The sequence below is a fragment of the Labrus mixtus genome, chromosome 9, assembly GCF_963584025.1.
Source record: "Labrus mixtus chromosome 9, fLabMix1.1, whole genome shotgun sequence".
Taxonomy (NCBI): domain Eukaryota; kingdom Metazoa; phylum Chordata; class Actinopteri; order Labriformes; family Labridae; genus Labrus; species Labrus mixtus.
The window spans coordinates 13,806,096-13,828,940 of NC_083620.1; the positions used below are offsets into that span (position 1 = coordinate 13,806,096).

The following is a 22,845-nucleotide window of genomic DNA, read 5'->3' on the forward strand; positions in this document are numbered from 1 at the left end:
CACAAACACACATGAACACCCACAAAATAAAGTTATATTAAGCTGCAGTAGACTTATTTAACAGAAAGGAAATATCAGCCTACATTATCAGTGTTTCTGTAAACACCCACATCTGTGACATGAAGGAGATAACTTCAGGAGGGAAGGACAGTGAGCAATAGAGGACAGAAATGTGGATAAGCATAGCTTCTTAAAGAAGAAGGTTTATTAAAAGAAAAAAATACAAGTAACTAGACTAGGCTAGACACATCAGAGCTGGGATAAATAATCTCTGCCAAATATTGATTGTTGAACCTTTAATGAGCAAAGATTGTTTTTTATTTATTTGAAGTGTTAACTTTTTCGCAAAAGGTTTAACTTTACTTTGGCAATATGGAGTGACGGTGACTTTTTGTTACTTATCTGAGTCTTGCACCTCAGCAGAATCTCCTGTTTTTAGAAACATCTGTCAAAATCCATAGAGAAAATGCAACAATAACACTAAAAGTGTGTCTTCTTGACACTTAGGTGTACACTGGAGGGTTGTACACTGAGGAGATTACATTTTTCAGGGTATGAAAGTAGTTGCCTATCATAGGGTGAAAACAACAGGATTGTGTATCTGGGTGAGCTCCCATTCTGTACATTGATGTCTATGTGCTAACACCTGTTAGGTCTTTGTGTATGCCCATGTGTTGGGTGTCAGCTGCAAGCAATTACGGGATGTTTAATGTGTGTGTAAGAGAGTGTGTGTGCATATCCTGGTACCTTTATTTGTTTAAATTGTGATGTTCAAGTGTGACAGAGTCCTGGGCCTTTATTCACCAACATCCTGAGAATCCTCTTAGAGAGCTCGGAGTCGTAGCTGTGAAGTGATTTTTTTAAACATTTTTAGAGCAACTCTGAGCAATGAAGGGACAGAAACTTGTATCTTAGTGAGGAGCCGTGGCTAACCCATGTTGCTAGCTATGACACATTATTTTAAAAGCTGTGATTGGCTGATCCAAAAAAATTGAGAAAGAAAAGGACTCTCTAATGCCTAGGTCCTGCAGGTGGGTGCGATGTAACGCTTCGTGATTAGTCTTAAAACCCGCCTCAGCTTCAGCTCTAAGCCCATGAGGGTAGCCAATGTGAAATGAAGCCAATGCAGAAGTACAAAATCCTGCTGTTAGTTGACACACACCACAGACAAAAAGCTGTTTTTACAGCAGAAATAAACATGTTTACAGCTTAGTACAAAAAAAGGAAATAGGTCTGATTAGTTACTGTCATCCCTGACACACACTGTACAGGGGTGAGTTTTTTTTTTTAATTGCTCAATTTAGATTTTATGAATGATACGTGTTAGCCATAGTTAGGCTCTTAGCTGACATGATTGACAGGAGCCTCAGCTCCAGCTCTCAGCCTGTCGTTAGGTTGACTGAAAGTTAGGCTGAGACGTAATTTCCAGCATGGCGGCAGCTGACGATGAGCCTCTGGAGCCCCCTGCCGTAACAGATGGCTGACATCACTCAGGCTTCGTCTATTAATATTTACAGTGTATGGTTCCGTCGCATTAGTAATGTTGAGCAATGAGAGCACAAAGAGCAATGGACACAGTTATGAGCGAAAACAAAGAAAATGGCAAAGTAAGAGACGAATGACGAAGTTGACGCTACAAGATGGAACTTTGAGACGGAGAAACATTTGAAATTTAAATGTATTTGTTTGCAGTTTGCATCCAACGTCATCACGTCAGCCGTGATGATTATTTCGATTACCACGTGTAGTCAGTTGTGGTTTTCGGACAAGTCACGTCACAAAGGTATGGCTTTGGGAACGCCTAACCTCACAGGACAGTTAAAATCGATTAGGCTCAATCATGGAATCCTGTCAGAAATTATTTAATTATGAACACTATGAAAATTAAATATCTGTATAAATTGTAAACCTTACTTTAAAAGTACAAATATATAGCCTCCAAAATGTTTGAAAACACATTCCTACAGTTTCCTTCACATGCTGATAGTTAGAAGCAGCATGTCAGTGGCCTTTAATTAGTGATTGGATACACCTGTGGAGTAAAACACATTCAGAGGGACTCACCATGCATGTCTCACTTTGCACTGAAGATGGATTGGACTGTTTTGACCTTAAGAGCTCTCCTAAGGGCTAAGATGCTTTGTGAAGAACATTTATCTTTACAAGGGTCCAAAGTTTAAGAGGAATTCTTGGAAAATGTCATGAGTCTAGGTATTTTCGTAGAATTATGCCAGTAGGAGCAACTCCTAGTACGTAGAAATCTTTGTGAATATGGCCCCAGAATGTTGTTTCGGCTTAGGTTCATAGATTCAGCATGTCAACAGTTCACACAAACATTTGCATGTTCAGGCAGAATATCCTTTTTGCTCTCTGTTTGCTTCATTTCATACATTTACGCATACATTCAATAAACACAGACGCATACGCTCAAAGAAATAAACGTAAACAAAACAAAAAAAATAACATTGAGCCATTTTTGCTAATATCAGTAAAATATTGCTCGACTGTTTTGGTTCAACTTTGTCCACTGGCTCCTCAGTAAAAAGGAAATGAACTTGAATGCTTGAGGTAAATCATTCACACATCAGATCAAATCAGAGACAACATACTGAGAGTGTTGTTGTCTTAACGCAGCTCAAACTGGTTCTTCAGCAAATGGTAAACAAACAAATCCTAATATTGGGTTACAGACGGAGAGATGTGAAGGTTTTTCAGGATATGGAATTTGTTATAGAGACAAAAGTCAGTTTATTTTGTTTGCTAGTTTAAATTAGGGCATTAACATTAACCTATTAATCACGATGAGATTATGGTCCAACATTTAAAAGAAACCGTTTTGAATAGTTAAACAATCCAATTTCAACCATGTGATTAAAAATGCAGTTAATCATGATTAACTATTTAATCTCCATGTTTAATCTGGATTTTCCTGCATTCACAACCTGGTGGTTTCGTATCGCCAACGTCAAAGTCTGTCGGGTGTTTTCAAAGTACAGCAGTAACAACACCTGGTGAATTAGTTATTTCTAGATGCAATTACTGCTGTACGCTGATATGGTGGCAGCACAATATCATTATCAATCCAGTGGACCAGGAAACATGCTGCCAAACAACAAAGAGGAAGACAAATGAAAGGAGAGGAAGTTTTAAAAAAGTTTACAGCTAGAGTGCTTTTTCATAACTGCGCTCAGCCGTGTTTGTACGTTCATATTGATTCACAGTAGTGTAATATTCTTCTAGTCCCGGTCTGTGAATTCACATTACGTTTCGGCATAGCGGGAGCTCCACATACACACACACACACACACACACACACACACAGTCAGACACAAACACACAGCCTGTGTTACTGCCTGCAAAGACGGTACAGTGGGGCGATCACTTCACCCCCCCGAAACGTCAAATGCACGTAAACATCACGCCATGAAACGGCAGTCTGAATAGAGCATGAATGTTGCGAAGAATATTACGCCATGAATAAATATGAATGTACGAAGACGTGATGATAGTTGAGCTTAGTTACGTCACTTTTGGGGGAAAAACAGTCAGAAAAGAGCTTCTGTCTTCTTCAACTTCTCCGTGGCAGCGTCAGAGTATAAAAGGCCTTTTTATTATTTAACACTATGTTCCGTCACGTCTCTGCTACAGCGTTGTGGCGTGTGATTAAAAAGCTTCAGCATGCCAATGAATTGTAGAGGTATGATAGAAGGAAAAAAAACGTTGCTATTATACGGATAAAAACCATAGGATAAAAACAAGTTAAAAAACTCATTATTGTTGCAAATTACATTCACACTAAGGCATTGGAGTCAGCTTGTACATGTTAAAAACTGTTTTCCCGACCTGGGGATGGTTTGTCTGTCGTGAGACTTTCAGTAGTTTCTAAGTGCAGTAAAAAAAATATAGAAAGTGAATTGTGTTCAAATCTAGCTAATTTCTAATTCTGTATATTGAGAATACAGCTCAGGTGAAGAAGTAAACTTCTCTCCGTGTCTATCATGTTCGCCACTAGACTCCATGTGAATGATAACACTTTAAATCTCCCAGAATGTGAAATTTGACAGGAAGTAGCCTGTCACACATTTATTATTTACAAGAAGTATTTTCCATTTCCCAAATAAAAGGAAAATAAATAAACTTTTTTTTATGTGCAAAATTGGTGCCCAAAAAAATTATAATGTTTGATGCTCAAAATTTCCAGACCCCCCAGGCTTAATTTATTCATCATCGTTGCTTTAATAATGGAAATTAACACAAAAACGTTTGTTATAATGATTTACATTTTGAACAGGGCTCATTCATTTGAATAATAAATTAGATTTTAATGTGAGATTTGTAATTTGTTCAACTACACAATTATTAGAATTCCTAATCTAGCTTGTAAAAGTGTTGGAACTGTATGCACGGTACATACCCATATGAACCTTGTAGGAAAGGTACCACCAATAGGGATTAATACACATTTGTGTATTTTTGCTTTCAATATCTTTTTTTTTAAACCATTTCTTCCTCTTTTTTTCTTAATACCATATTGTCTGTCTTGACTAGGGTCATTTTCTTTCTGTTTCTCTCTCCGGGTGGGATAAACATCTTGATTATGGATTTCTGTTATCTCTCTTAAACTTTACCGGCACATGAGGAAGAGAGAGAGAGAGACATGTATAAACAGACACTGTGTGTAGGACTGATAAAACAATCAGTGTAGTTCTCAAAGTATCTTTTGTCACTGTGTTACAAGCCCTTTAGCATGGCATGCTGAGCTGTATATCATGTATTGAGAATATGAGTTTTTAGGTCCTCCGAACAGTTGCTTACATTTTGTGTACCACCGTGACTTTGTAGTTTCAAGCAAGGGAACGTGAGATATTCCATGTCAAAATACCTCCCTCGTTATCTTTGTTTCAGGCTGACCAGTTGATGTTTGCTGTGCACTTTGTGAAAGGCATGTACCCTGAACTCCTTCAGGAAGGTGTAAGTACCTTTTTAGATTTACAGTCTTTCCCATTTTAAAATTAAAACAGAAATACATCTTTGGACATGTCAAATAGTGATGCCACTTTTTGCTGTAGGAATGGGATGTCTTCACTGGATCCATCGTTGGAGAAATGTTCAAGAAAGAGGTAAGAGCAGCTTTTGTCTAAAAAGAGAGAGCACTCATTTATCTCCGTCTTTGACTCACGCTTCTACTTTCTCTGCAGGAGTTCCCTTCTTGGATTGACCCGGAGAGACAAGGAGCAATGGCCATTTTAAAAGTAAGTGATATGCATACTGACCACACAAGCATATAAACTCAAATAAAAACCATGAAAAGGCAGATTACTGCTTGGTTATTTAAGCAATTAATTATTTTGCCCCTAACCCAAACCCAAAGTATAGTTTCTCCAACCAGTACAACCCGTAAAAAATATAGTTTAATGCAATTAAAGCAGTCCTGTATCTATTTTTCTAAACTTATTTCATTACCTGTTGCTGACCCTTTTAACTTTTGTTTTCCATGTTTTACAGTCTACATTCCCAGCCATCTACCAATCCCTGTGTTTGAGTGACTCAGACCTTTGGCTGTCCTTCTCGCAGAGCTCACATTGTGAACAGGAAATCCCATCGCCTATTGCCAAGAAAATGACTCCCTTCCAGCAGGTCAGCTTTCTATTAAATCACAACAGTCATGTCAAACAGCTTATCATTATTTACACAGTTTATTGAAAATCTGTACACATTTAAGCATTTAACGTATTAATCTTTGCATAGGAAGCTTGGTTGTTTCTCTGTCAACTAGCTGAGTCTTATAAAATCTTTTATAAAATTGGTCCATGGGTGAATAAAAGGGATTTAGGTCAGAGAAGGACACTATTTAGATATGTAAAAGGCATGTTACATTTTGGATGCTCTTGTTAGCAGTGAGAAGTAAAAACTGTCACATATTTGACTTTTTGGGGTCACCACTTAAGACACATCACAAAATAAAAAATTCTAACATCAAATTTTTGGATATCCAACCTTAATTTTTACATGACATTCAGTGACATTCTGCCTTCCAAGTTTTCATGGATACATGTTGTTTCCTTTTTCCTCAACGTATCCATTTCTCTTTGCTCTCCTCAGCTGTTATTGGTTCAGGCAGTCAGACCAGACCGACTACAGAGTGCCATGACAGCATTTGCCACCCAGGCCCTGGGTGAGTGTTTCATTTTGGGATTTTTTTGTATTTCAGTCAACTGTGCAAGTGTGCTCGAGGTAAGCTCACTGCTGTACTGTAGCCAGAACACATAAAAGAGCATTTATTATTTACAATTTCAGATAGGAAAACAACAAATAAACAAACACAACATTCATGTTGTCCGCCGGATAAATAACCAATAAGAAAATGGATCTTGTCTATTGATTGGTCTCTCATCTCTCCATATTTCCTCTTGCAACAGCAAATCGCTAAAAATAAAAGTGTTGGCAACGAACGCTATTATCAATTCTCACGCGATTATTGCGTAACTCCCTATGTCGCAAACTGTGGTGACGTAGACGCGGAACTGTTTACATGCCAACAGCGTTAAGTACAGTGTGGCAGGGCTAGAGCATGAGAGAGCAGAGCTGGATATTGGAAATTGGAAATGAAACATGGCAGTAACAGAGAAAGCGGTTCGACCGAAATCTTCTAAATGGCGTAGCACGGGAGGACCACGGTGATGATACAGCACCTAAAAAGACAACATGTCGGAGTCAGCGATGACAAGGAAGAGAGCTCGACAGCAGGGTAAGTCACTACAAAATCCCACGTTTGCTCTGTTTTCAAGTACGAAAATGGTACGTTAGTCTCTCCGGTTGCTTGTCTGGTGCTTGTGTTTACTCGTTATCAAGCTTGACAAGCATGAAAAGTTCCTTAAACTAACTTTAAGCGTTAGCTGGTTAATGACAGTGGCAGAGCAGACTTTTTACTTTGCCAATGCCGAGCAAGCTTAGACTAAAGACATGTTTCGTTCTTTTGCCTTTCATGTATATTCTTTGCTTTTTTCCCCACATTATTTAATGTTGCCATTTGAATATATTTGTGTAGGTGTGTGTGTTTTACATTTTATTTTAGTTCAGTGTTTTTTTAAAGCACTTGGTGAGCTTGCTGTAAATAAATAAACAACTAAAAACAAATTAACTTACTTACCTCAATGATGTAATAATTTAATGATTAAACTTAAAGTGTTAATTTTCTGTAATAAGGTGAGAGTTAAGACACTGCACTGTATTCAAGTGAGATAGGAAACTTTGCATTTAGACGGTTGAAAGTAACTTATTACATCTACTTAAAGTTGTGTAAATTAGTCATTTTAAGGTTGCCTGTATGAGTGTTAATAAATAAATATATATAATAAAAACGTGTCTTGTCTGTAAGTGATCTTTGGGTTACTTACTTACCTTTCGTAACAGTAGTTCATAAGTAAAACAACAAGGCATATTGACTGGATGTAAATTGTGCTGTTACATACTAATACTATCTTTGTCATTGCAGAAGAAAACAACAAACTATGAGAGGCTTCACGATTGGACCGTCATCATGTACACCACAGCAAGCATCTGTCTTGACAGATAGCATCCTCAATATTCTCGTCTCTGACATGAGGCCTCTGTCAATGGTTGAAGATGACGGCTTCACTACGATGAGCCACACCTTGAACCCTGGCTACACTCTTCCCTCGAGGACCCATTTCACAAAGCTCATGGAGAGAAAATATGAATAGACATTCAATAAAGTGAAGACTGCTTTAAACACCAACAACAGCAAACTGGCTCTCACCATTGATGTTTGGATAAGTGTAGGAATTGAAGCATACCTTGGTTCTGCCTGCGACTACATCACAGATGACTGGGACATGCAGTCAATCTGCCTCACTACCATGCCACTGAAGGACAGACATACTGCATCCAACATCGCAGAGTGGTTGGAAGAGGTAGGAAGAGGTTGAAATTCCTCCTAGCAAAATCATTGCCATAGTCCATGACAATGTTGCCAACGTTGTGGCTGCGGCACGCATTCTGGAGGAGAAGCATGGGTTGCTATACCTTTCAACTCGTCATCAAGAAGCATCCAGGCATTGAAAAGGCTGTCGGGGCTGCAAGATGTCTTGTGGAATTTTTTTTCTAAAGTGAGCTAGACAGCTGTCAGCTACGAGAAAAACAACAACACATGGCCACACCTGAGCACAGCCTTGTTCAAGATGTAAGCACACGGTGGAACAGCACATTTTATATGATCAGTCGACTGATTGAGCAAAGGAGGACTGTAACAGCAACACTGTCTGAGAGGTCTGTCACACAGAGGGGCAAAAGGTACCTGGATTTGTAACCAGATCAGTGTTCATAAGTGGAGAGAAATATGGAACAATATCTGCAATACCTCCACTTGTGAAGGGGCTGTTGAAGTCCACCCAAAGTGTTGCCTTCGAGTCAGCCCTGCCGCTACACAGCACGAACAGGAGCAATGTAAAAGGGGGACTGCTTTCTCAGACACAGCAGCAAACACAGTGATTCTAGAGACCGCGCTTGACCAGAGGTTTAGGAAACTGAAGTTTCTTTCCCCTGAAGAAATCCTACATGTTCAAACTAAAAGATGGATGTGCAGCTGCGTGTCACCTCCACCGATACGGCTGCTGAATCAACACCTCCTGCAACTCTACTTGATTCACTCCTTGGTTCCGATGGTGAAGAAGGGGATGGTGCAAGCGAAGCTGAGGATGTCCAAACTCACACCCAAGTGGGGGAAGAAGTCCTCAGATACTTTGAAGAAAAGAAACTTGCCAAGGAAGAAAACCCATTACAGTGGTGGAAGGATAACAAGGACAGATATCCGATGTTGGCCAGGCTAGCCAAGTCCTACTTATGCGTCCCTGGCACCTCAACACCTCTTCCAAGAGGAGTGCCAGCCTTAGCCTGGAGCATGTAGACATGCCAACATTTTTGCATTGCAACGCAAAGTTCCTCAAGAAAGGGAGTGACAGAGAGTAAGCTTGTGCATCTGTGTAAGATCACTTTAATGTTAATTTTTATCTTTATCTTTATTATTTATCATTAATTTATTGTTCTGACAGCTCAGGTCCCTATTTTTGTGCACTTTATAAAAGAAAGGAGCCTATTTATTTTTAAAGGTGTGGTATAGCATACATTTCTAGGCTTTTTTTTCCTGTAAGTCCAGTTATTTTTAGATTATCATTTATCATTTAATATTACTTTAACAGCTGTGGGATGTCCAAGCAGTAACCTCTTGTTTTTGCACTTTTTTTTGCACTGTCAATTTGAACTGATGTTCTGTTTTTGTATAAAAGTGTGGAAATTCAAAACATATTTTTGTTTTGTCCAATTCATCTGTTCATCGAAAAAATAATCAATTGATTATTAAAATAATCGTTAGTTGCAGCCCTACTTGAAATGCCTACAATGTTGTTAATATACACATATCATGTTGTAGGAATGTCTTGAATTGTAAAACAACTGTTATAGGTAAACAAAAAGTTAAACAAATCAACACATGCATTCACAGAAATAATGGATAAAAGCTAAAAAAAAATCTGAACATGATATGTGTTTGTTCATATAAAGGTTCACTCAATCTTTGCACCTCTGAATTTTAGTGTGATTGCTCTTAGTAGTAAGCAAATCTCTACATCCTTCCATTCTGCTTTGTGGAAATATGCGTTGTATTTCTTTTTGGGTTGTGAGTTCTTGCCTTTTTTTCCCATATCCTTGTTTTGCCAGCACTGCCCTCCATTCCTCATAAGATTGAGTCTCAGACTCTTTGCAGAACAAGTTTACGAAATACAGCAGATGTGATGGTGGCTTTCTGTCCTTTTTGCAAATGATGACGTCCGACTTCTTTTCATAATTTCTTGTCACTTTTCCAGCGTGCTCGTACTCTTGCTTTCTCTTCCTGTATTGCTGGGTTGTATACAGAACATCCTGACTTAATGTTTGTGTCTGAGTTGAGGGTGGCATGACTGATGATGGCATGTTGATGAACAGCAACTGTTAGGGTCCTGTAGGACACTGCACAGATGGTAGGATTACAGGAAGAGAGATGGAAATTGCTAATAGAAAGACAGGATGTTGGGGTTGTGTAGCCTGGGAGATGGCCTGAGGTTGTGGCCTTCTCTTGAGCTTTGCCTCCCCAGCACTGCTAGGTGGCAGAAAGAAAGGATGAGGCTCAGCCAAACTGCCAGAATGCAGAGCAGTTCATTTCTGCAAAGCCGCAGGAAGCTTCTCAGATACTTCCATTGGTGCGTCTGGAGCTGGGATACCTCGCATCACAGTCTCTTGTTCCTCTGAATTGCCTGCTGTACCTGGGAAAAAAAACACAAAAACATAAAAAAGTTACTTCGGCAATAATACATAAGAGTTCTATCAGCTGATCACATTTATCCAATAGTACAGCAACACATCTTATAAGATAAGACATGATAAGTTAAGATAAGATATACTTTATTGTCCTCAAAGGAAAATGTGTCTCTGGCTCTGTCCTGCAGTTACAAGAGAATAAAGAAGTACATAAATAGAGATCATACAAAAAGACTAAGTCTTCAATGTCAGCATCATCATCTTGCTGCTGTCTTTATAAACATCAGTCTCCTTCTGCCTTTAGTACATTCATGCTGTTGTCGTGTGCACCCTCCACCACCATCATCATCACGTGTTATTTATTTATTCTGTTTTCCTTTTGTCTTTCTTATTTTGTGTTAACTAAACTTTTCTGTTTGCTTAATTAGACATACTTTTTGGTGCTCTCCACACTTGGTGCCACAATCTTCTTAGTGGCCCAGTATCATCCCTGCTTTAATGTGGTTTAAGGTGCCAAGTCCTGCATGGCTCCATACCCCTCAATATTGTCAAGGCCAACACAGTCCTTAAATGAATTATTTTAGAAGTTTTGTTCCAGTTGCAACTGTGTGCTCGCTTGATATTTGGAATGCTTCTGTTATAGCTTTTGATCTTGACCATTGCAAGCAATCTCTAGGTTGATATGGAACCGCAGTTGCTGAAATTTGTCATGATTCAAAACATTTTCAAAACTTCTCAATGACATCGGGCTCAAGGCATGAACATTCACAGTAAAGCTTAGGTTAAATGATGAGGTTGCATTACCTCAAACAACACACAAGTCTGAGAATATCATTCGGTCTCCACTATCAGTCACAGCCATTTATTTGAGAGGGTCTATTGGAAGTCTCTTTCCCTACATCGTGTAACAGATCAATTGATTATCTCCTGCTTTGCTCTTTGCATTCTACCTCATTGTATTGGCTGCCCTTGTGGCTTTAAAACACCTGCCCCGTGTGAGGTTCGAACTCACGGCCTTCAGATTATGAGACTGACGCGCTGCCTACTGCGCCAACGAGGCATGTACATATGGCAGTTGTGATCCATTTGCATTGTCCCAGTTGCAACTGTGTGCTCGCTTGATATTTGGACATTTCTTTGAAAAGCTTCTGTTATAGCTTTTGATCTTATTCAAAAATCTTGACCATTGCAAGCAATCTCTAGGTTGATATGGAACCGAAGTTGCTAAAAGTTGTCATAATTCAAAACATTTTCAAAACATCTCAATGACATCGGGCTCAAGGCATGAACATTCACAGTAAAGCTTAGGTTAAATGATGAGGTTGCATTACCTCAAAGAAGACACAAGTCTGAGAATAACATTCGGTCTCCACTATCAGTCACAGCCATTTATTTGAGAGGAAAAGGCCCAATCAAAGGTTACAATCAACAATGTACAGACCGACAATTGATGTGTTTTTAGAGACCATGAATACTTTGGACAACTTGAATTAGGATTGTTCTCTATATATTGTTTTTGGCTAGACACACTTCCCTACATAGCTGACCCCAACCTAAGGGTCTTTCAGAAGTTTCTTTCCCTACATCGTGTAACAGATCAATTGATTATCTCCTGCTTTGCTCTTTGCATTCTACCTCAAAATCTTGACCATTGCAAGCAATCTCTAGGTTGATATGGAACCAAAGTTGCTAAAAGTTGTCATAATGGAACATTGAATGAACATTCACAGTAAAGCTTAGGTTAAATGATGAGGTTGCATTACCTCAAAGAAGACACAAGTCTGAGAATAACATTCGGTCTCCACTATCAGTCACAGCCATTTATTTGAGAGGAAAAGGCCCAATCAAAGGTTACAATCAACAATTGATGTGTTTTTAGAGACCATGAATACTTTGGACAACTTGAATTAGGATTGTTCTCTATATATTGTTTTTGGCTAGACACACTTTCCTACATAGCTGACTCCAACCTAAGGGTCTTTTGGAAGTTTCTTTCCCTACATCGTGTAACAGATGAATTGATTATCTCCTGCTTTGCTCTTTGCATTCTACCTCAAAATCTTGACCATTGCAAGCAATCTCTAGGTTGATATGGAACCAAAGTTGCTAAAAGTTGTCATAATTGAACATTGAATGAACATTCACAGTAAAGCTTAGGTTAAATGATGCGGTTGCATTACCTCAAAGAAGACACAAGTCTGAGAATAACATTCGGTCTCCACTATCAGTCACAGCCATTTATTTGAGAGGAAAAGGCCCAATCAAAGGTTACAATCAACAATTGATGTGTTTTTAGAGACCATGAATACTTTGGACAACTTGAATTAGGATTGTTCTCTATATATTGTTTTTGGCTAGACACACTTTCATACAAAGCTGACCCCAACCTAAGGGTTTTTTGGAAGTTTCTTTCCCTACATTGTGTAACAGATGAATTGATTATCTCCTGCTTTGCATTCTACCTCATTGTATTGGCTGCCCTTGTGGCTTTAAAACACCTGCCCCGTGTGAGGTTCGAACTCACGGCCTTCAGATTATGAGACTGACGCGCTGCCTACTGCGCCAACGAGGCATGCACATATGTCAGTTGTGATCCATTTGCATTGTCCCAGTTGCAACTGTGTGCTCGCTTGATATTTGGAAAACGTCTGTGAACTCCACCAACAACACTGTGAAAGCTACTGAAACGGATGCAGAAGATGAACAATGGCCAGTTAACCTGACACCCCTTATTGTCAAATTTGAAAACAACAGTTGATAGACATGATATTAACACAACATCAACCCTGGTAGTCTTTTCTGCATTTCAAACTCATTGTATTGGCTGCCCTTGTGGCTTTAAAACACCTGCCCCATGTGAGGTTCGAACTCATGTCAGTTGTGATCCATTTACATTGTCCCAGTTGCAACTGTGTGCTCGCTTGATATTTGGACATTTCTTTGAAAAGCTTCTGTTATAGCTTTTGATCTTATTCAAAAATCTTGACCATTGCAAGCAATCTCTAGGTTGATATGGAACCGAAGTTGCTAAAAGTTGTCATAATTCAAAACATTTTCAAAACTTCTCAATGACATCGGGCTCAAGGCATGAACATTCACAGTAAAGCTTAGGTTAAATGATGCGGTTGCATTACCTCAAAGAAGACACAAGTCTGAGAATAACATTCGGTCTCCACTATCAGTCACAGCCATTTATTTGAGAGGAAAAGGCCCAATCAAAGGTTACAATCAACAATGTACAGACCGACAATTGATGTGTTTTTAGAGACCATGAATACTTTGGACAACTTGAATTAGGATTGTTCTCTATATATTGTTTTTGGCTAGACACACTTTCCTACATAGCTGACCCCAACCTAAGGGTCTTTTGGAAGTTTCTTTCCCTACATCGTGTAACAGATGAATTGATTATCTCCTGCTTTGCTCTTTGCATTCTACCTCAAAATCTTGACCATTGCAAGCAATCTCTAGGTTGATATGGAACCAAAGTTGCTAAAAGTTGTCATAATGGAACATTGAATGAACATTCACAGTAAAGCTTAGGTTAAATGATGAGGTTGCATTACCTCAAAGAAGACACAAGTCTGAGAATAACATTCGGTCTCCACTATCAGTCACAGCCATTTATTTGAGAGGAAAAGGCCCAATCAAAGGTTACAATCAACAATTGATGTGTTTTTAGAGACCATGAATACTTTGGACAACTTGAATTAGGATTGTTCTCTATATATTGTTTTTGGCTAGACACACTTTCATACAAAGCTGACCCCAACCTAAGGGTTTTTTGGAAGTTTCTTTCCCTACATCGTGTAACAGATGAATTGATTATCTCCTGCTTTGCTCTTTGCATTCTACCTCATTGTATTGGCTGCCCTTGTGGCTTTAAAACACCTGCCCCGTGTGAGGTTCGAACTCACGGCCTTCAGATTATGAGACTGACGCGCTGCCTACTGCGCCAACGAGGCATGCACATATGTCAGTTGTGATCCATTTGCATTGTCCCAGTTGCAACTGTGTGCTCGCTTGATATTTGGAAAACGTCTGTGAACTCCACCAACAACACTGTGAAAGCTACTGAAACGGATGCAGAAGATGAACAATGGCCAGTTAACCTGACACCCCTTATTGTCAAATTTGAAAACAACAGTTGATAGACATGATATTAACACAACATCAACCCTGGTAGTCTTTTCTGCATTTCAAACTCATTGTATTGGCTGCCCTTGTGGCTTTAAAACACCTGCCCCGTGTGAAGTTCGAACTCATGTCAGTTGTGATCCATTTGCATTGTCCCAGTTGCAACTGTGTGCTTGCTTGATATTTGGACATTTCTTTGAAAAGCTTCTGTTATAGCTTTTGATCTTATTCAAAAATCTTGACCATTGCAAGCAATCTCTAGGTTGATATGGAACCGAAGTTGCTAAAAGTTGTCATAATTCAAAACATTTTCAAAACTTCTCAATGACATCGGGCTCAAGGCATGAACATTCACAGTAAAGCTTAGGTTAAATGATGAGGTTGCATTACCTCAAAGAAGACACAAGTCTGAGAATAACATTCGGTCTCCACTATCAGTCACAGCCATTTATTTGAGAGGAAAAGGCCCAATCAAAGGTTACAATCAACAATGTACAGACCGACAATTGATGTGTTTTTAGAGACCATGAATACTTTGGACAACTTGAATTAGGATTGTTCTCTATATATTGTTTTTGGCTAGACACACTTTCCTACATAGCTGACCCCAACCTAAGGGTCTTTTGGAAGTTTCTTTCCCTACATCGTGTAACAGATGAATTGATTATCTCCTGCTTTGCTCTTTGCATTCTACCTCAAAATCTTGACCATTGCAAGCAATCTCTAGGTTGATATGGAACCAAAGTTGCTAAAAGTTGTCATAATGGAACATTGAATGAACATTCACAGTAAAGCTTAGGTTAAATGATGAGGTTGCATTACCTCAAAGAAGACACAAGTCTGAGAATAACATTCGGTCTCCACTATCAGTCACAGCCATTTATTTGAGAGGAAAAGGCCCAATCAAAGGTTACAATCAACAATTGATGTGTTTTTAGAGACCATGAATACTTTGGACAACTTGAATTAGGATTGTTCTCTATATATTGTTTTTGGCTAGACACACTTTCATACATAGCTGACCCCAACCTAAGGGTTTTTTGGAAGTTTCTTTCCCTACATCGTGTAACAGATGAATTGATTATCTCCTGCTTTGCTCTTTGCATTCTACCTCATTGTATTGGCTGCCCTTGTGGCTTTAAAACACCTGCCCCGTGTGAGGTTCGAACTCACGGCCTTCAGATTATGAGACTGACGCGCTGCCTACTGCGCCAACGAGGCATGCACATATGTCAGTTGTGATCCATTTGCATTGTCCCAGTTGCAACTGTGTGCTCGCTTGATATTTGGAAAACGTCTGTGAACTCCACCAACAACACTGTGAAAGCTACTGAAACGGATGCAGAAGATGAACAATGGCCAGTTAACCTGACACCCCTTATTGTCAAATTTGAAAACAACAGTTGATAGACATGATATTAACACAACATCAACCCTGGTAGTCTTTTCTGCATTTCAAACTCATTGTATTGGCTGCCCTTGTGGCTTTAAAACACCTGCCCCATGTGAGGTTCGAACTCATGTCAGTTGTGATCCATTTACATTGTCCCAGTTGCAACTGTGTGCTCGCTTGATATTTGGACATTTCTTTGAAAAGCTTCTGTTATAGCTTTTGATCTTATTCAAAAATCTTGACCATTGCAAGCAATCTCTAGGTTGATATGGAACCGAAGTTGCTAAAAGTTGTCATAATTCAAAACATTTTCAAAACTTCTCAATGACATCGGGCTCAAGGCATGAACATTCACAGTAAAGCTTAGGTTAAATGATGCGGTTGCATTACCTCAAAGAAGACACAAGTCTGAGAATAACATTCGGTCTCCACTATCAGTCACAGCCATTTATTTGAGAGGAAAAGGCCCAATCAACAATTGATGTGTTTTTAGAGACCATGAATACTTTGGACAACTTGAATTAGGATTGTTCTCTATATATTGTTTTTGGCTAGACACACTTTCCTACATAGCTGACCCCAACCTAAGGGTCTTTCGGAAGTTTCTTTCCCTACATCGTGTAACAGATGAATTGATTATCTCTTGCTTTGCTCTTTGCATTCTACCTCATTGTATTGGCTGCCCTTGTGGCTTTAAAACACCTGCCCCGTGTGAGGTTCGAACTCACGGCCTTCAGATTATGAGACTGACGCGCTGCCTACTGCGCCAACGAGGCATGCATGTATGTCAGTTGTGATCCATTTGCATTGTCCCAGTTGCAACTGTGTGCTCGCTTGATATTTGGAAAACGTCTGTGAACTCCACCAACAACACTGTGAAAGCTACTGAAACGGATGCAGAAGATGAACAATGGCCAGTTAACCTGACACCCCTTATTGTCAAATTTGAAAACAACAGTTGATAGACATGATATTAACACAACATCAACCCTGGTAGTCTTTTCTGCATTTCAAACTCATTGTATTGGCTGCCCTTGTGGCTTTAAAACACCTGCCCCGTGTGAGGTTCGAACTCACGGCCTTCAGATTATGAGACTGACGCGCTGCCTACTGCGCCAACGAGGCATGCACATATGTCAGTTGTGATCCATTTGCATTGTCCCAGTTGCAACTGTGTGCTCGCTTGATATTTGGAAAACGTCTGTGAACTCCACCAACAACACTGTGAAAGCTACTGAAACGGATGCAGAAGATGAACAATCGCCAGTTAACCTGACACCCCTTATTGTCAAATTTGAAAACAACACTTGATAGACATGATATTAACACAACATCAACCCTGGTAGTCTTTTCTGCATTTCAAACTCATTGTATTGGCTGCCCTTGTGGCTTTAAAACGCCTGCCCCGTGTGAGGTTCGAACTCATGTCAGTTGTGATCCATTTGCATTGTCTCAGTTGCAACTGTGTGCTCGCTTGATATTTGGACATTTCTTTGAAAAGCTTCTGTTATAGCTTTTGATCTTATTCAAAAATCTTGACCATTGCAAGCAATCTCTAGGTTGATCCGGAACCGAAGTTGCTAAAAGTTGTCATAATTCAAAACATTTTCAAAACTTCTCAATGACATCGGGCTCAAGGCATGAACATTCACAGTAAAGCTTAGGTTAAATGATGCAGTTGCATTACCTCAAAGAAGACACACGTCTGAGAATAACATTCGGTCTCCACTATCAGTCACAGCCATTTATTTGAGAGGAAAAGGCCCAATCAAAGGTTACAATCAACAATTGATGTGTTTTTAGAGACCATGAATACTTTGGACAACTTGAATTAGGATTGTTCTCTATATATTGTTTTTGGCTAGACACACTTTCCTACATAGCTGACCCCAACCTAAGGGTCTTTTGGAAGTTTCTTTCCCTACATCGTGTAACAGATGAATTGATTATCTCCTGCTTTGCTCTTTGCATTCTACCTCAAAATCTTGACCATTGCAAGCAATCTCTAGGTTGATATGGAACCAAAGTTGCTAAAAGTTGTCATAATGGAACATTGAATGAACATTCACAGTAAAGCTTAGGTTAAATGATGAGGTTGCATTACCTCAAAGAAGACACAAGTCTGAGAATAACATTCGGTCTCCACTATCAGTCACAGCCATTTATTTGAGAGGAAAAGGCCCAATCAAAGGTTACAATCAACAATTGATGTGTTTTTAGAGACCATGAATACTTTGGACAACTTGAATTAGGATTGTTCTCTATATATTGTTTTTGGCTAGACACACTTTCATACAAAGCTGACCCCAACCTAAGGGTTTTTTGGAAGTTTCTTTCCCTACATCGTGTAACAGATGAATTGATTATCTCCTGCTTTGCTCTTTGCATTCTACCTCATTGTATTGGCTGCCCTTGTGGCTTTAAAACACCTGCCCCGTGTGAGGTTCGAACTCACGGCCTTCAGATTATGAGACTGACGCGCTGCCTACTGCGCCAACGAGGCATGCACATATGTCAGTTGTGATCCATTTGCATTGTCCCAGTTGCAACTGTGTGCTCGCTTGATATTTGGAAAACGTCTGTGAACTCCACCAACAACACTGTGAAAGCTACTGAAACGGATGCAGAAGATGAACAATGGCCAGTTAACCTGACACCCCTTATTGTCAAATTTGAAAACAACAGTTGATAGACATGATATTAACACAACATCAACCCTGGTAGTCTTTTCTGCATTTCAAACTCATTGTATTGGCTGCCCTTGTGGCTTTAAAACACCTGCCCCGTGTGAAGTTCGAACTCATGTCAGTTGTGATCCATTTGCATTGTCCCAGTTGCAACTGTGTGCTTGCTTGATATTTGGACATTTCTTTGAAAAGCTTCTGTTATAGCTTTTGATCTTATTCAAAAATCTTGACCATTGCAAGCAATCTCTAGGTTGATATGGAACCGAAGTTGCTAAAAGTTGTCATAATTCAAAACATTTTCAAAACTTCTCAATGACATCGGGCTCAAGGCATGAACATTCACAGTAAAGCTTAGGTTAAATGATGAGGTTGCATTACCTCAAAGAAGACACAAGTCTGAGAATAACATTCGGTCTCCACTATCAGTCACAGCCATTTATTTGAGAGGAAAAGGCCCAATCAAAGGTTACAATCAACAATGTACAGACCGACAATTGATGTGTTTTTAGAGACCATGAATACTTTGGACAACTTGAATTAGGATTGTTCTCTATATATTGTTTTTGGCTAGACACACTTTCCTACATAGCTGACCCCAACCTAAGGGTCTTTTGGAAGTTTCTTTCCCTACATCGTGTAACAGATGAATTGATTATCTCCTGCTTTGCTCTTTGCATTCTACCTCAAAATCTTGACCATTGCAAGCAATCTCTAGGTTGATATGGAACCAAAGTTGCTAAAAGTTGTCATAATGGAACATTGAATGAACATTCACAGTAAAGCTTAGGTTAAATGATGAGGTTGCATTACCTCAAAGAAGACACAAGTCTGAGAATAACATTCGGTCTCCACTATCAGTCACAGCCATTTATTTGAGAGGAAAAGGCCCAATCAAAGGTTACAATCAACAATTGATGTGTTTTTAGAGACCATGAATACTTTGGACAACTTGAATTAGGATTGTTCTCTATATATTGTTTTTGGCTAGACACACTTTCATACATAGCTGACCCCAACCTAAGGGTTTTTTGGAAGTTTCTTTCCCTACATCGTGTAACAGATGAATTGATTATCTCCTGCTTTGCTCTTTGCATTCTACCTCATTGTATTGGCTGCCCTTGTGGCTTTAAAACACCTGCCCCGTGTGAGGTTCGAACTCACGGCCTTCAGATTATGAGACTGACGCGCTGCCTACTGCGCCAACGAGGCATGCACATATGTCAGTTGTGATCCATTTGCATTGTCCCAGTTGCAACTGTGTGCTCGCTTGATATTTGGAAAACGTCTGTGAACTCCACCAACAACACTGTGAAAGCTACTGAAACGGATGCAGAAGATGAACAATGGCCAGTTAACCTGACACCCCTTATTGTCAAATTTGAAAACAACAGTTGATAGACATGATATTAACACAACATCAACCCTGGTAGTCTTTTCTGCATTTCAAACTCATTGTATTGGCTGCCCTTGTGGCTTTAAAACACCTGCCCCATGTGAGGTTCGAACTCATGTCAGTTGTGATCCATTTACATTGTCCCAGTTGCAACTGTGTGCTCGCTTGATATTTGGACATTTCTTTGAAAAGCTTCTGTTATAGCTTTTGATCTTATTCAAAAATCTTGACCATTGCAAGCAATCTCTAGGTTGATATGGAACCGAAGTTGCTAAAAGTTGTCATAATTCAAAACATTTTCAAAACTTCTCAATGACATCGGGCTCAAGGCATGAACATTCACAGTAAAGCTTAGGTTAAATGATGCGGTTGCATTACCTCAAAGAAGACACAAGTCTGAGAATAACATTCGGTCTCCACTATCAGTCACAGCCATTTATTTGAGAGGAAAAGGCCCAATCAAAGGTTACAATCAACAATGTACAGACCGACAATTGATGTGTTTTTAGAGACCATGAATACTTTGGACAACTTGAATTAGGATTGTTCTCTATATATTGTTTTTGGCTAGACACACTTTCCTACATAGCTGACCCCAACCTAAGGGTGTTTTGGAAGTTTCTTTCCCTACATCGTGTAACAGATGAATTGATTATCTCCTGCTTTGCTCTTTGCATTCTACCTCAAAATCTTGACCATTGCAAGCAATCTCTAGGTTGATATGGAACCAAAGTTGCTAAAAGTTGTCATAATGGAACATTGAATGAACATTCACAGTAAAGCTTAGGTTAAATGATGAGGTTGCATTACCTCAAAGAAGACACAAGTCTGAGAATAACATTCGGTCTCCACTATCAGTCACAGCCATTTATTTGAGAGGAAAAGGCCCAATCAAAGGTTACAATCAACAATTGATGTGTTTTTAGAGACCATGAATACTTTGGACAACTTGAATTAGGATTGTTCTCTATATATTGTTTTTGGCTAGACACACTTTCATACAAAGCTGACCCCAACCTAAGGGTTTTTTGGAAGTTTCTTTCCCTACATCGTGTAACAGATGAATTGATTATCTCCTGCTTTGCTCTTTGCATTCTACCTCATTGTATTGGCTGCCCTTGTGGCTTTAAAACACCTGCCCCGTGTGAGGTTCGAACTCACGGCCTTCAGATTATGAGACTGACGCGCTGCCTACTGCGCCAACGAGGCATGCACATATGTCAGTTGTGATCCATTTGCATTGTCCCAGTTGCAACTGTGTGCTCGCTTGATATTTGGAAAACGTCTGTGAACTCCACCAACAACACTGTGAAAGCTACTGAAACGGATGCAGAAGATGAACAATGGCCAGTTAACCTGACACCCCTTATTGTCAAATTTGAAAACAACAGTTGATAGACATGATATTAACACAACATCAACCCTGGTAGTCTTTTCTGCATTTCAAACTCATTGTATTGGCTGCCCTTGTGGCTTTAAAACACCTGCCCCGTGTGAAGTTCGAACTCATGTCAGTTGTGATCCATTTGCATTGTCCCAGTTGCAACTGTGTGCTTGCTTGATATTTGGACATTTCTTTGAAAAGCTTCTGTTATAGCTTTTGATCTTATTCAAAAATCTTGACCATTGCAAGCAATCTCTAGGTTGATATGGAACCGAAGTTGCTAAAAGTTGTCATAATTCAAAACATTTTCAAAACTTCTCAATGACATCGGGCTCAAGGCATGAACATTCACAGTAAAGCTTAGGTTAAATGATGAGGTTGCATTACCTCAAAGAAGACACAAGTCTGAGAATAACATTCGGTCTCCACTATCAGTCACAGCCATTTATTTGAGAGGAAAAGGCCCAATCAAAGGTTACAATCAACAATGTACAGACCGACAATTGATGTGTTTTTAGAGACCATGAATACTTTGGACAACTTGAATTAGGATTGTTCTCTATATATTGTTTTTGGCTAGACACACTTTCCTACATAGCTGACCCCAACCTAAGGGTCTTTTGGAAGTTTCTTTCCCTACATCGTGTAACAGATGAATTGATTATCTCCTGCTTTGCTCTTTGCATTCTACCTCAAAATCTTGACCATTGCAAGCAATCTCTAGGTTGATATGGAACCAAAGTTGCTAAAAGTTGTCATAATGGAACATTGAATGAACATTCACAGTAAAGCTTAGGTTAAATGATGAGGTTGCATTACCTCAAAGAAGACACAAGTCTGAGAATAACATTCGGTCTCCACTATCAGTCACAGCCATTTATTTGAGAGGAAAAGGCCCAATCAAAGGTTACAATCAACAATTGATGTGTTTTTAGAGACCATGAATACTTTGGACAACTTGAATTAGGATTGTTCTCTATATATTGTTTTTGGCTAGACACACTTTCATACATAGCTGACCCCAACCTAAGGGTTTTTTGGAAGTTTCTTTCCCTACATCGTGTAACAGATGAATTGATTATCTCCTGCTTTGCTCTTTGCATTCTACCTCATTGTATTGGCTGCCCTTGTGGCTTTAAAACACCTGCCCCGTGTGAGGTTCGAACTCACGGCCTTCAGATTATGAGACTGACGCGCTGCCTACTGCGCCAACGAGGCATGCACATATGTCAGTTGTGATCCATTTGCATTGTCCCAGTTGCAACTGTGTGCTCGCTTGATATTTGGAAAACGTCTGTGAACTCCACCAACAACACTGTGAAAGCTACTGAAACGGATGCAGAAGATGAACAATGGCCAGTTAACCTGACACCCCTTATTGTCAAATTTGAAAACAACAGTTGATAGACATGATATTAACACAACATCAACCCTGGTAGTCTTTTCTGCATTTCAAACTCATTGTATTGGCTGCCCTTGTGGCTTTAAAACACCTGCCCCATGTGAGGTTCGAACTCATGTCAGTTGTGATCCATTTGCA

General features: G+C 39.5%; 1 protein-coding gene and 10 non-coding genes across 11 annotated transcripts in view; 1 reads left to right on the plus strand and 10 right to left on the minus strand.

Moving 5' to 3' along the window:
* Positions 1 to 22,845, plus strand: part of dync2h1 (dynein cytoplasmic 2 heavy chain 1) — a 143,070-nt gene that overhangs the window by 60,916 nt on the left and 59,309 nt on the right. Inside the window, exons 77-81 of the mRNA XM_061046384.1 lie at positions 4,906 to 4,971; positions 5,070 to 5,120; positions 5,199 to 5,252; positions 5,506 to 5,637; positions 6,103 to 6,175. Coding sequence (XP_060902367.1) covers positions 4,906 to 4,971; positions 5,070 to 5,120; positions 5,199 to 5,252; positions 5,506 to 5,637; positions 6,103 to 6,175 — 376 coding nt within the window. The remainder of the gene's footprint in view (positions 1 to 4,905; positions 4,972 to 5,069; positions 5,121 to 5,198; positions 5,253 to 5,505; positions 5,638 to 6,102; positions 6,176 to 22,845) is intronic.
* trnam-cau (transfer RNA methionine (anticodon CAU)) lies at positions 11,299 to 11,371 on the minus strand. The gene has a single exon. It is a non-coding gene; the product is annotated as a tRNA-Met (tRNA).
* Positions 12,811 to 12,883, minus strand: trnam-cau (transfer RNA methionine (anticodon CAU)). Its single transcript has one exon. It is a non-coding gene; the product is annotated as a tRNA-Met (tRNA).
* On the minus strand, positions 14,204 to 14,276 carry trnam-cau (transfer RNA methionine (anticodon CAU)). Its single transcript has one exon. It is a non-coding gene; the product is annotated as a tRNA-Met (tRNA).
* On the minus strand, positions 15,597 to 15,669 carry trnam-cau (transfer RNA methionine (anticodon CAU)). The gene has a single exon. It is a non-coding gene; the product is annotated as a tRNA-Met (tRNA).
* On the minus strand, positions 16,545 to 16,617 carry trnam-cau (transfer RNA methionine (anticodon CAU)). The gene has a single exon. It is a non-coding gene; the product is annotated as a tRNA-Met (tRNA).
* On the minus strand, positions 16,894 to 16,966 carry trnam-cau (transfer RNA methionine (anticodon CAU)). The gene has a single exon. It is a non-coding gene; the product is annotated as a tRNA-Met (tRNA).
* Positions 18,272 to 18,344, minus strand: trnam-cau (transfer RNA methionine (anticodon CAU)). The gene has a single exon. It is a non-coding gene; the product is annotated as a tRNA-Met (tRNA).
* Positions 19,665 to 19,737, minus strand: trnam-cau (transfer RNA methionine (anticodon CAU)). Its single transcript has one exon. It is a non-coding gene; the product is annotated as a tRNA-Met (tRNA).
* On the minus strand, positions 21,058 to 21,130 carry trnam-cau (transfer RNA methionine (anticodon CAU)). Its single transcript has one exon. It is a non-coding gene; the product is annotated as a tRNA-Met (tRNA).
* Positions 22,451 to 22,523, minus strand: trnam-cau (transfer RNA methionine (anticodon CAU)). Its single transcript has one exon. It is a non-coding gene; the product is annotated as a tRNA-Met (tRNA).